This window comes from Myotis yumanensis, unplaced genomic scaffold (assembly GCF_028538775.1).
Source record: "Myotis yumanensis isolate MYYU_CA2020_CCGP unplaced genomic scaffold, mMyoYum1.0.hap1 SCAF_4, whole genome shotgun sequence".
Classification (NCBI taxonomy): domain Eukaryota; kingdom Metazoa; phylum Chordata; class Mammalia; order Chiroptera; family Vespertilionidae; genus Myotis; species Myotis yumanensis.
In genome coordinates this window covers 92407066-92419712 of record NW_027223755.1, presented here as the reverse complement: position 1 = coordinate 92419712, position 12647 = coordinate 92407066, and the positions used below count along the sequence as shown (strand labels likewise).

General features: G+C 48.8%; 1 protein-coding gene across 4 annotated transcripts in view; it reads left to right on the top strand.

Annotated features, from left to right (window-relative positions):
• SNX29 (sorting nexin 29) overlaps positions 1-12647 on the top strand; it is a 445003-nt gene that overhangs the window by 69650 nt on the left and 362706 nt on the right. For all 4 annotated transcript variants that reach the window (XM_070412958.1, XM_070412961.1, XM_070412960.1 and 1 more), the window contains 3 exons: positions 3389-3507; positions 8126-8201; positions 9839-9921. In XM_070412958.1, coding sequence (XP_070269059.1) covers positions 3389-3507; positions 8126-8201; positions 9839-9921 — 278 coding nt within the window. The remainder of the gene's footprint in view (positions 1-3388; positions 3508-8125; positions 8202-9838; positions 9922-12647) is intronic.

The window sequence follows — 12647 nt, the reverse complement described above, 5'->3', positions numbered from 1 at the left end:
CCTTCCTGGCCATCGAGCCTCCTGCAGATTCTGGAGCCTCTCCTGCGTAAACGGGGTCTTGAGTGAGCATTCGCAGAGCATCTTGGGGAAGGAGCAGGGCTGATGAGGTGGCCTATGAATAATGCTTTCCCTTAAAAAAATTTTTTTTAATTGATTTCAGAGAGGAAGGGAGAGAGATAGAGAGATAGAAACATAAATAATGAGAGAGAATCATTGATTGGCTGCCTCCTGCATGCCCCTTACTGGCAAGGAATTGAGCCCACAACCTGGGCATGTGCCCTTGGCTGGAATCAAACCTGGGACCCTTCAGTCCGCAGGCCTGGGCTAGGGCTAATGCTTTCCTTTTGATTGTAAGAAAATGATCATATGTACGGTCTCGGTGCCTGAGGGGCCAGAACTTGAGCAGTGTAACCGCACAGCTGGGTTTGTGAGGAGAGTGGCCAGGTGAGGCCAGGGGAAGCACACTGTGGTCTGTCACAGCCTCTAGCAAGGTTGATGCTCTGAGGGCTTTAAGATGCTCTGTTGGCCAAAGGTTGAGTTCTATGCCTCTGTTTGCTAGCAGTTAAACCACTTATTTGATGACTAAGGAAAATCTTGTCCCTCAAGATTTTGGCTTTGCTTTTTTTTTTTTTTTCAAGAGGATAATACCTTTATTGTAGAAAGTAGTTTTTCTGTCACTCCGTATGTGTTCTATGATGCCACTAGGAAAGTACGGTGAAAACATAATTCAAAAAGAATTTCAAACATGTGGGAAAATGTTGCACCTCACTAGCAATTAAGCAAAGGCAAAGTGAAAGCAGATACTATGCTCGCCTGTCATATTTGCGCAGAGTTAAAGTGAGCACTGGGAAAAGGTGGGCCCTGGTTAGTGTCCTGGCCGTGGCAGCCCTTGGAGTGTCCTCAGGCTTGGTATGCTCCAGGCACACAGTAGGCGCATCCTGCGGAATGAGTGATGTAAGGCATCCTCCTCCAGAGCTGGTTAGTGTTGGCAGCCCTCTAGAAAACAGAGTGTCAGCAGCCTTAGAAATGTCGACCTCACTTGACTTAGCAACCCCACTGCCAGGGATCTACCCAAGGGCAGTCTCAGGGAGCAGGCTGCTGCCTCAGATAGCAAAGTCCGGACTCAGAGGAGCAGAACATCAGAGCCGACCGACATGTGCCACCACAGAGGATCCCATCGCGTGAACCTCGACATCTTAATGTTTCGGACCTTAAACCTCTCAAATATGAAGTGTAAGAGTATCCAAGTAGTTTGAAATGAACTTGTGAGTTTATGCTGAATGAAAAAAGGCGAATATAAAATCCTACGTTTAGTTTCAGTATGGCCTCGTAAAGAAAACTATGTTCAAGAAAGAAAAGACACACTAAAAGGAGATCGTGTCTAAATCAGTTGTGCTTTGGGTAATGTGGTGTTGGGTGTAATTTTCCCCCTCCTCTTTTTAACATTTTCTTGGTTTTACAATGTGTTTTACTTTTCTAACAAAAAGCAACACCTGCTCTTATGTTGCTGAGCCAGCGGTGGCACCATATTCTGAATTGGTCTCTGCCTCAGGAACCACTTTGGTGTAACTCAGTTTTGAGGTGTGACCCTTGGCCCCTTTTGCTTGGGCCCCAAACCTCAGCTGCTGGAGCCTGGCTTCCCCTTGCACCCTGCATGTGTTGCTGGGAAGTGGCAAGATCTCCCCTCAGAAACAGCAGCAAGTGCAATGGTGGGGAAAGGACGGGTGGTTTTGCTGCCTTCTGAGGGGCGTCCTGACTGCCTCTGGGTGTCTGGGAGTCCCTCAGTCACCAGCTGCTGGACTGGAGCCCCAGGAGGGCAGTTCTGTACAGGTTCTAAGGGCACAGCCCCGTTCATGGAAGAACGAGCCTTCCTCTTCTGTGCCCTAGAGCGCCATCTGAGAGTCTCATTGTGTGTGTACCTGCAGGATTAAATGATACATTTTGCAAAATTCTGTAGACTTTTGTTTGGTGCCAAATGTATGACCACAAGCTAGAGCGGGCTGAAAGCAGAATTTCTACATGATGATCTCTAAAAGAAGGGGTGGCCAGCTACATCTGCTGGCCAGGTCCCCTACACAACTGAGAATGGTTGTTGTTACATGTTTAAGGGGTTGTTAAACAAACAAACAAACAAAGCAAAACAAACAAAAACCCAAAGAAGAATAAGTATGGCCAAAGGCCTAAACTTTTGCTATCTGGTCCTTCATAGAAAAATGTTGTTGATCCCTGCTCTAAGGAATGAAAGAAAACCTCTATGCATCATGCGTGGTGGGCAGGAGCCAGGAGACCCATTGTACCTGGGTTTGGAAGACCTGTGCTTGAGCCCCCCACAAGCCTTGGTTCTGTCCTTAAGGCTCATGACCGTGTACAAGTCAGAACCTCTTGAGTTTTTCTCCCTCTCTCCCTTCTTCCCTCCTTTCCTCCTCCCACCTCCCCTCCTTTTTCTTTGTCCTTTCCTCTCCCTCCCCACCCCTCCCTCCCTCCCTCCCTCCCTCCCTCCCTCCCTCCCTCCCTCCCTCCCTCTGTTAAGTAGGTGTGATTATGATCTGCTCTGGTCCTCACAGCTGAGTTACAGAGTGCATTTATAGTCTGTAAATGTGCTGTGGGCAGTACTTTCTCAAATAAGTTAAATTGAGCCAGCCTGGTACTACAAAGATCCTACAGGTTAGTTTTGTATTCAGTGGATGTGGTGACAATAAAACAGATAATGTGAGCTGGTTAATGTTTGAGTGACCCCCTTTCTTGGAAGGGACCCAGACATGGTCTGGTCTGATTCTGCTCTTTACTTGAGAGGGTTTGAGAACCAACGAGGCAAAGTGCCAGCCCAGGTCACGTGGCTGCCATCATTTCAGAGCCTGGAACACACCATGCTTCCTCCTTCAGCACTTTGCACATGCTGTTCCCTCCCCCTCCGTCCCTCTTGTCCCTCCTCTTCACTCAGGTAACTCTTGTGCTTCCTTCAGCTCTCACCTCAAACCTCCCTTCTTCCAGGAAGCCTTCCATGACCTTCTGACCAGCTCCCTGAGGATGAGCTGTTGTTCTACACCTTCTAGGGGGAATATTTGATTCATGTCTGTGCCCCCCAATAGACTGTAAGCTCCATGAGGGCAGGATAAACACTGGGTGCTGGCTCTTTTGCCAGCACTGAATATATGTGCTGCATACTGCCTGGCATATAGTAGGTGCTCAGTAAACAGTGGCCAAAAGAACAAATGCAAAGGGTCAGGCTCCAGACTTTGTGCTCCCGACTCCCAGTCTGCATCTCCTGCTATGCCCAGCCCTGTCACGGTTAGTTCCCAAGAAGGATCTTGTGGGAGGCCCAGCTTGTGGTGACCTGAGCCCTCAGAGGCCCTTCACCCTTTCACATAGCTGTATTCTTTCATCACAGGCCACTGGACGGGAACACCTGCCTCTCCCAGATGCAGAGCTGGGCTCCTCTGCAGGTGCTGCACGGCGACACCGATGTCCTCTTTCCGGTCAGCGGAGTGGGTTCCTTCAGCCCTGCAGGTGGGTGCTTCCTGACTGCTCTTTCCCTCCACTACGAGTGTCCAGTGTCGGCTCCGAGAACCACAGGGGTGTCTGGGCCACTTCTGCTGGTGGGAGTGGGTGCAAGGAGGCTGGGGTTCAGAATAGGAGGGCTGCTGAGGTTTGGAGGGACAGTGGGTTTGGCTTCACTTCCTGCTGAACCTGGGTATTTTGAGATGCCCTCGCCTGAATGTGGTTGGGCAAAATGGGCTGGCAGGTCACCAGGGAGTCCCCAGTCTGCTTTTCTTCTTGCCAGTGATTTGCTGAACTCGGTCATGTACAAGTTGACTACAAAGGATGACCATTATTTGAGCCTCTTAGGAGAAGGGAGGTCACAGAACCCATAGCTGTGGAGGCCCTGGCACCCTTGGCAGCAGAGTGCTTAGGGTCAGGGAGTAGCTTTCTCAGACCTGCCTGTGGAGTGGGTAGCAGTTCTGACCCAGTCCCTGCTGCTGAGCACACTTATGTGTGGTTTATTATTGTCTTCTGTAGTGAGGGCAGGTCACGGGGAGCGGGGGACAGATGTGCAGGAGCCCAGCTGGCCCAGAGGAGTGGGACTGCATGCAGCCGACTCAGTGCCTGGCACTTCCCCACAGCACCACCAGGTCCCCGAGGCCGTGGTCCCCCCAACCCCACCCTGACGTCTTCCCAGGGCCAGGTTTAAGAAACTGACGGGGCTGCCAACTGCTCAGGAAGCTGCTGGCTTTCTGAGCTGGATGACAGACTGTTGTACTTGCCACTGTGCAGGGAGCACTGGAGTTTCTAGGGTTTGTTCGTGGCTTGCAGCTCACCACCCAGGTCCCCGTTCACCTCGCCCTGCTCCTGCTGGAGGCGCCTTTCAGTTGGGCTGTGAGGTATTGCTGGGCTGAGGTGCATGCACTATGCAGTCTGTTTTGTTTCCAGTGGCTGTTTCATTTCTTAACTGGGCTCCTCTAACCATCAGATGCTGGGCAGATGGCTGGCTGCTCCGAAATGCTGTTTGCCACCAAACTGGAATTTGGTCTTATCGCACCCAGCATTCTCCCTCCCTCTGGGCTTTCTGTAGACCAGTGTCTCTAGGGCAGTGATGGCCAACCTATGACACGTGTGTCAGAGGTGAGACACGAACTCATTTTTTTGGTTGATTTTTCTTTGTTAAATGGCATTTAAATATATAAAATAAATATCAAAAATATAAGTCTTTGTTTTACTATGGTTGCAAATATCAAAAAATTTCTATATGTGACACGGCACCAGAGTTAAGTTAGGATTTTTCAAAATGCTGACACGCCGAGCTCAAAAGGTTCGCCATCACTGCTCTAGGGGAAGTAGCCCCTGGCCAGGTCCAGGACCCTCGCAGACCCTCAAGGGAAGACATCCCCTGGCAGGTTGCCCACAGTCCCACCTCCGGCCTTTGTCCTGGCGGACCTGAGGCTGTCTTGTCACTCTTGATGGGGCCTGAGCTCCAGCATCTGATTGCCCTCACCAGAGAGGCTGCACAGGAGCCAGTCTGCCAGCTGTTTCCCTTAGAACAGTAACACAGCTCTCAGTGGCCTTGGACGATGTGACAGCCAGAGGGACAAGTGCCTCAGGAGCATGGCATGGGAGGCAGCTTCATACAGGCGGCATGGAGACACTGGAGCCGGAACTGGGGAACCGTCACCTGAGTGGATTGCAGAGTGCATCAAGTCCCTCCTGCATGATGTCCTGTTTCCATGGCAGGCGCGTGGCCCAGGTGGCGCTGGGACTGGCCTGCCTGCAGGGGGAGCCTTCCCTAGGCGGCACCCAGCATGGCCGCGATTCCTTTCCCAAACTCCTTTTCTTTCCCTCCTTTTCTGACTAGTGCCCCTTCTGATCGACACCCCCTAATTGAGTGATCTTAACGTATTCTCTCAGTCAGGCCTGGGAGCCATTTCGTGTCGTTGGTGGTGAGTTTGTACACAGGGGGCTCCTCCCTTAGGAGACCATCCCATCATCTTTGAAAATGTTAGTGCCTCTGCTGTCATCGCCTTTGGAGTATTAGAGGAAGGGAGAGAGAGAGGAGTATAAACGGGGAGAGGGACATGGTGGGGAAGATGGATGTGTTGGTAGCTAAGTCTTGGGAGGGAGAAAGCTGCGGAGAAGGGGACCCTGAACACAGAGTCATTATCCTTCTGGATCTTGGAAGGGGGGCGGGGATTCTATGGATCAGGGGCTGAGCTTTGGGCTGCATTTTTGGGGCGAGGGAGGGGCTCAGATCAGGGAGATGCCAGGCCAGGGCTTGATCCCCACTAGGGGGTGTGCAGGAGGCAGCCAATCGATGTTTCTTTCTCATTGGTGCTTCTCTATCCCTCTCTCTAAAATAAATAAAAAAACATTAAAAAATAAAATTAAGATAGTAGCCCTAACCGGTTTGGCTTAGTGGATAGAGCGTCGGCCTGCGGACTGAAGGGCATGTACCTTGGTTGCGGGCAAATCCCCAGTTGGGGGTGTGCAGGAGGCAGCTGATCGATGTTTCTCTCTCATTGATGTTTCTAACTCTCTATCCCTTTCCTTCCTCTCTGTAGAAAAATCAATAAAAATTATTTAAAAAAAATAAAATTAAGATAGTAGTAGCGGCAGTACCTGCCTCAGAAGGGATGTGGCAGATGAGTGAGCTAGTCTGCATCTCTGACTGCTCTGTGGCTCCGGGGCCTCAGCTCACTACAGCCATCAGCTTGTTGCGCTCATGTATCATGAAGGGAAATCCGCTGGGGCCGAGTCGGTGTGGTGTCCGGGATGCTGGTGGGTGACGGTGGCCTTCACTCCAACTACGGGTTTCCATGTGTACTAGTATGTTGGAGCCCCTGTCCTTGCTTCAGGGAGCAGAATCTGACGGCTGTGTGAGTCAGGTTAGAGAGGGTGCGGTGACCTGAGGTGACCTGCTGCAGGAGACCCCTAGAAGGTCTGGAGCCTTTGAACGAGGGTGAAACCAGCTGGGAAGCAAGGAGTGGGAGGTAGTTAGGGGGAGCTGGCAGGTTTGGGCACCACTAGCTCTGTGATGGGAGGGCAGGTGAGTGCCAGGCTCTGAGGGTACAGCAGTGGGAAGTGGTGACAGAAGAAGAGTGGATTTGAAGGTCATGATCAGTTGGTGGCCCTGTAGGACATCCCAGTGGAGATTTCTGGTAAGCAGTGAGAAATGTGGCGCTGGGATTCAAGATTCAGGTCCTAGCCAGAAGCGAGGGTTGAGCATGGTCATCTTCACAGAGTGGAGTCTGCAGCTAAGACCTTGCTGGATTTATCGGGGACAGAGGCCGCAGAACTGAGATTCAGGGACTCCTTTGCTCAGGAATCAGAGAAAAAGATGCTGGGGGAGGGGGACCAAAGATCATTGCTATGAAGGCTGAGAAAGGAGTGCTTCAAGGAGGAAGGTAGGAAGGGGACCAAGGGAAGCGCTCTTTGGGTCCTTTGAGGGCAAATCTAGTTGCCTGGGAAAATGAGAGCCCCTGGCTCACTGAGTGTTTGTTCTCCCTGAGTTTTACACATATTACGATTTATTATGTGGTAGGTGTTAAGTGTTGTATGGTAGGCAGTAGAGTCATCCCATTTCATAGATGAGGAAACTGAGGCACAAAGAGCATAGGTCACTTGCTGAGTTAAAGTTGAGAGCAGGGCTTGAGCCCAGGCAGCCCTCAATCTTTTCTCATACAATACCCTGGTGTGAGAAAGGGGAGGCGGCAAAGTAGATGCTCTCTTTCCCCTTCGAACTTCTTGAAAGAGGTAGGAGTACGTGGAGTAGCTTGATGGTGTCAGCAGGGTGAAAAGGGTGAAAAACCATTTTTTCCTTTTAGAGGTGCCTTAGTGGAACCCCTTAAGAGCTGGGGAGTCTTGAGCAGGACGACACTAGCATAAATGGAAAGAATGACACGGAGGAGGCTGTCACGGGCAGCTTAGGGAAACCAGAGGTGTTCCCCTCCGACTGTGTTCCTGTTCCGGCCCAGGCCTGGCTTGTGCTGGGCATTGACAAGCCAGAAGTTTCTCCGGTGAGCAAATGTTCAGGGTGAAGCCAGCTTTAATGTCACCATCTAGTCCAAGGGGTATATGATTTGCACTTCTTTCTGGAAAGAGACTTGAACAGCAGCTGATAACGGTTATGAAAATCTTCAGTGCCTCTTGCTTATTGATTCTGGAGATTATTTGTGGCCTCACTTCTTCCAAATGCCTTTCCCACATGCTGCTGAATTCAGGGCAAGTGGCTTCTTAGAAATCGGCAGTCACTTCCTTTTGACCAGGGCAGACACTGTCAGCGATTAGACTGTGCTGCCCTCTCGTGTCCATCTTGAGCCACTACAGGCAGGAGCAGTTTTGTGTAACAGAAAGCTTTGTTATTCCCTGATTCTGAGGTTGGCCCTGAATATGGACTTCATGGGGAATTCCAGCTGGCTAAGGTAAAAAAGGTTGGGGCCCTCTATCAGTAACTGATGCAAAATCTGAGATGGATGAAAAAATTGAAACCCGTAGCAGACAGAAAGGAAAAAATTTCCAAGTCAACTTGTTTAGCAGATGAGCCATTGTGCTGTCTGCATTGTGTCCTCGCCTCATGGAGAAAATGAGTTGACAACGGAAACCTGACCTGCTCTCTGTGATTGCTCTCTGTTCCCAGATGCCCCCCTCGGAAGCCTGGAGAACGGGACGGGACCCGAGGACCACGCTCTCCCGGAGCCCGGACCTCGGTACAGGTGAGTGGGTGGTTGCCTTTGGGGTTGGATTTTATTCTTTTTTAAAGATAGGGGGGCACCTGCTAGGATTGAAGGGCAAGGCCGTATTTGTGTTCAGTTTTAACTTAACATCACAAAATGTGGAGTTGTCAGGGGTCAAAGGGCATGAGCGACTTCGTAAGAAATAGGATTTGCATACCACCTTTACTTTGTGCACTTTTGGGGCCAAATCTGGGTACCTTCTCTGTCATTATTTGCTAATTTTAATATTTGATCATCTTGAATAATTAATATTATATGATATTTAAGCCGCTTAGATAGCATATGTTTGTGAAGTGCTTAGTCTGGCTTTAGTAGTAAGCGCCGTATCAGTCTTCTTTTTTCAAATTAAACCATCTCAATACATTAAGCTGCCCAAAGTCCTTGGCTGTGTGGTGGCACAGTGAAGTCTCTGTTCTGTGTGAAGCTTGTTGCTGTTACTGTGTTTCCTTCTTTCTCGTCATGGTTTTAATTTGGTGTTTCATTTGCAAGCTCAGCTCCAGGCTGGGAGCCCGATTGCCCCATACCTCGCTTGGGGCCGTGGCCTCTCCCTGGGGGCCCAAGCTGTGCTCTCTGAAACCACACTGCCTGTAGGAGGCTGTACCCATCAGTAGTGTCAGGAAGGGTTGGTGCCCGACACAACCAGGACTCCGAGTCCTTTTTGCTGTTTGTCTTAGAAAAACTGGAAAATGCAGCATTAAATGAAAAAATCACTTTTAACTCCCAACTCTGTTTCTGTGTTGATATTTTGGTCCTTTTCCTCCTAGTGGTGTGTGTGTGTGTGTGTGTGTGTGTATATGTGTGTGTGTATATATGTGCTTGTGTGCTTTAATCACACTGTGGCCCTGCTGTCTTCATAAAAGTTGTGCTGTTTTCCATGTTGCAAATGCTTTGTAAATATATAGCCGGTTCTCATTATCTCTGGTAACTGTGTTCTGTGCAGTTGCTGTGAAGGCGGAACCACTGCTCAGGGGAAATCGAGGGCTGGGCTCCTGTGAGCCTCTCACAGCCCTTTTGTCAGCCATCAGTACATACCTTTGTTTTGTGTCTGTTCCTGTTCTAAGACACCTGAGTTAACATATATTGTTGACTTTTTGACATTGAACTCATGGCCATTAGCACTGTAACTCCTGCTTGAACAAAAGGTTACCTGACACGTATTTTCTCCGCAATGGATATCACAGCCTTCTGGTGCTTGGGAACACCAGATGGCCCTTTAACACCATGCTTAAATAGCACAATCACCAAGAAATGTGAAAAATGTGGCACTAAATCACCCGCCAAGGGACACATTTGCAGTATGAGAGTTGAAAGATGGAGGCAGAGCTCACCTTGTTGGTGTCAGCGGGGAGCACGCACACCTGGGGGCCCTGCCGCGTGCAGGAGTGAGCATGAAAGCACCGAGATGTGGATTTTGGGGTTACAGGTACATTTAGTGGGCGGGGACACTTGTAGGTCAGAAATTGCAAATAATGAGGATTGACTGTAATTCCGAAGGCTGCCTTCTGTTCCTTGTAGTGGGTGTAGCTGAATAAACTTAGCACCAGTTAGTGTTTGAGTGGTGAGGGTGTGCATTTGAAGTCGCTGAGTGTAACCTCTTTCTGCCTGCCTTTTCCCAGCGTGGAAGCCAGTCCTCCAGGCCAAGGAAGTCCTCTGAGCAGCCTGTTACCTTCCGCCTCGGTTCCAGAGTCGATGACAATTAGTAAGTACTTTCTGAGTCGCCTCCGCCGGTCCTGAGATGCCTCCTGGGCCTGTGCGTTGCGGCGGCGCCTCTGTGCTTGCTCCTACACGACTGTCGTGAACTGTGGGGTCAGGTCAGGTGTGTGCATCCCTGGCACGGACGTGGAGTGTGGTGCGTGGTTGCAGGCTCGCTGAGCCGTGCTTGCATGTGATGCATGGGTTTGTGCACACTTTCCAGGACATGCTCCTGGAGTGGGGCAGCGCTAGGTTAGAGGGCAGTCTTCTCTCGTTCAGGGTTTTAGGGTTCACCTCCTGGAAGGCTGTCAGCTACAGCAGGGTTGTTTAGTTGCGTGTCCTTTGTAGCTCTGGAGGAGTCATTTTTCTAAGTGAGGAAGCGTGTGTCTCTCAAAGATGAATGAAAGTTGCTGGTGATCAGGTTCACACTGTTTCCAACCTCATCACCCAGAAAAAAGTATTAGAGGAGTAGCAATTAAGAGGAGGTCTGAGTGGCTTTATGTGATCAAGATGAGCCTGCTATGTCTTCATGAGCTAGGCAGGTCTGTTTAGAGCAGTGGTTCTCAACCTTGGCTGCACATTAGAATCACCTGGGAATCTTTTTAAAATCCTGATTTCTGGGCCTTATCCTCCGGAAATTCTGTTTCTTTGTTATGGGGTGGGGCCACAACATTAGTAACAAAGAAACAGAATTTCTGGAGGATGAGGCCCAGAAATCAGGATTTTAACCCTTTTCGGTCGTTTGTCTACTCTTAGCCACCAAAGCTTTTTTACTGTTCTGGTCGTATGTCTGCTCTCAGCCACCACAGCAAGGAACCGTACGAATCTTAACTCTATTCATTCATGTATCAGTTCATAATTTCTCTGAAAGCTCTTAAGTGTCTAAGCGACCTTGTCACGAACCAAAACACTGCCCCGACAAATCGGAGATATCGAAACTCAATGTAAACAAACGCGGTCGTTCCACACTCGCCATGCAAAACACCGTGGCGAGTCAGTCGCCTTTTGAGAGTGAAGAAATCGACAAGCTTCGGAGATACTTCGCAGAATTTCAAATAAAGCTTTACAAATTACGTTTAACTGTAATTAGGCATTCTCGCTTGTTAAGATATTTCAAAATAATACTCCAAAATGGCAAAAAGAAAGTTACCGAAAGAAGTGTACTGCGAATCTGAAAGTAACGAAGAGTTTCATTTTGGCACCTTGAATACTGACTCTGACGTAGAAAGTGATAACGTTTGTAGTGATTCTACTAGTAGTGACGTAGTTCCAAAAAAGAATTAATAAATCTTGTTTATCCTTCATAATCTTGCATGTTATGTATCACTGCTCTTTCAATGGAAATTAATTCCGACGAGTACGACACCCATGTCCAAATTTAATACGACCGAAAAGGGTTAAAAAGATTCCCAGGTGATTCTAATGTGCAGCTAAGGTTGAGAACCACTGGTTTAGAGGCAGGCGGAAGCTGGTGTTGGCTCCGGGCGGGCAGAGGCCAGGACTCCTGGCCCCCTGTTCTCATCCTAGGGGCAGGAAGGAAGCGGGGCAGAGGAGAAACCGCCTCCATTCCTGCAGGTAGGATTCAACGGTCTGAACTTACACAGGGAAATATTTACAATCTTTCCCCCGAGCCTCTAGGAAATTTAGCATTTTCTTAATTGTGAAAGTAGCAGCAAAACATAGGAAGTGGTTAGAAAACGGGTGACTGTGTCACTGACAGAAGTCACAGGCACCTGCAAAACTGGCACGAAAGAGTCTCAGAATGTCATTTCTGCGTGAAAACATGGTAGTTTTTGAATGTGATAATAAAGAATCCTATATATTATTATGCTAGGATTTTTTTTTGCATTTTCATAATTCTATTTCAATATAGTCTGTTTGCTTTGTAATCATTGTGTCTTATTTTATGAAATTTAAAACATTTTTCCCGAAAAGAGGCCCATGAGCGTCACCAGACTGCAGAGTGGGTCCATGGTACACAAAGGCGACATCCTCTCGGGCTGTCAGGCTCCTTCCTAGAAGGTGCACACCGTATGCCCCTCGGATGGCTGCGTACATCGTGGCGTGGCCTGGGAGGCGACGTGCCCCACCCCCGTCAGGGCTGTCATTGCTGAGGAAGGAAGAGGGGTGTTTGGGAGCAGCCAGTGCCCTCTGACTCAGGGGTGAAGGAGGACATGAGCAGATGCTGTGAGGTTGGTGTGGTGGGAATGACCTGCCTCACTTTGTACAGTGAAAGCGTGTAGTATTTTAGGACGCTCCGCAGCCTTAGATTCAGCCGAGCAGATATTTATAGATCGCCCAGGATGTGGGACATGGGCTAGGACAGTGATGGCGAACCTATGACACGCGAACTCATTTTTTTGGTTGATTTTTCTTTGTTAAATGGCATTTAAATATATAAAATACATATCAAAAATATAAATCTTTGCTTTACTATGGTTGCAAATATCAAAAAATTTCTATATGTGACACGGCACCAGAGTTAAGTTAGGGTTTTTCAAAATGCTGACAGGCCGAGCTCAAAAGGTTCGCCATCACTGGGCTAGGAGAACACAAGGGTGCTGGTTTTCAAATTCCAGTTGTTTTTTTGCCAGGGTACTATACTTACCCTGTAATTCCTTTCTTTTTTTTTTTGAATGTACACTTGAAAAATGTGCAAGTCTTTATTTAAAGAGGTAAGTTTATATGATTACAGTGACTGGAGAGCCACAATGGGTTGACTTAAATAGCAGG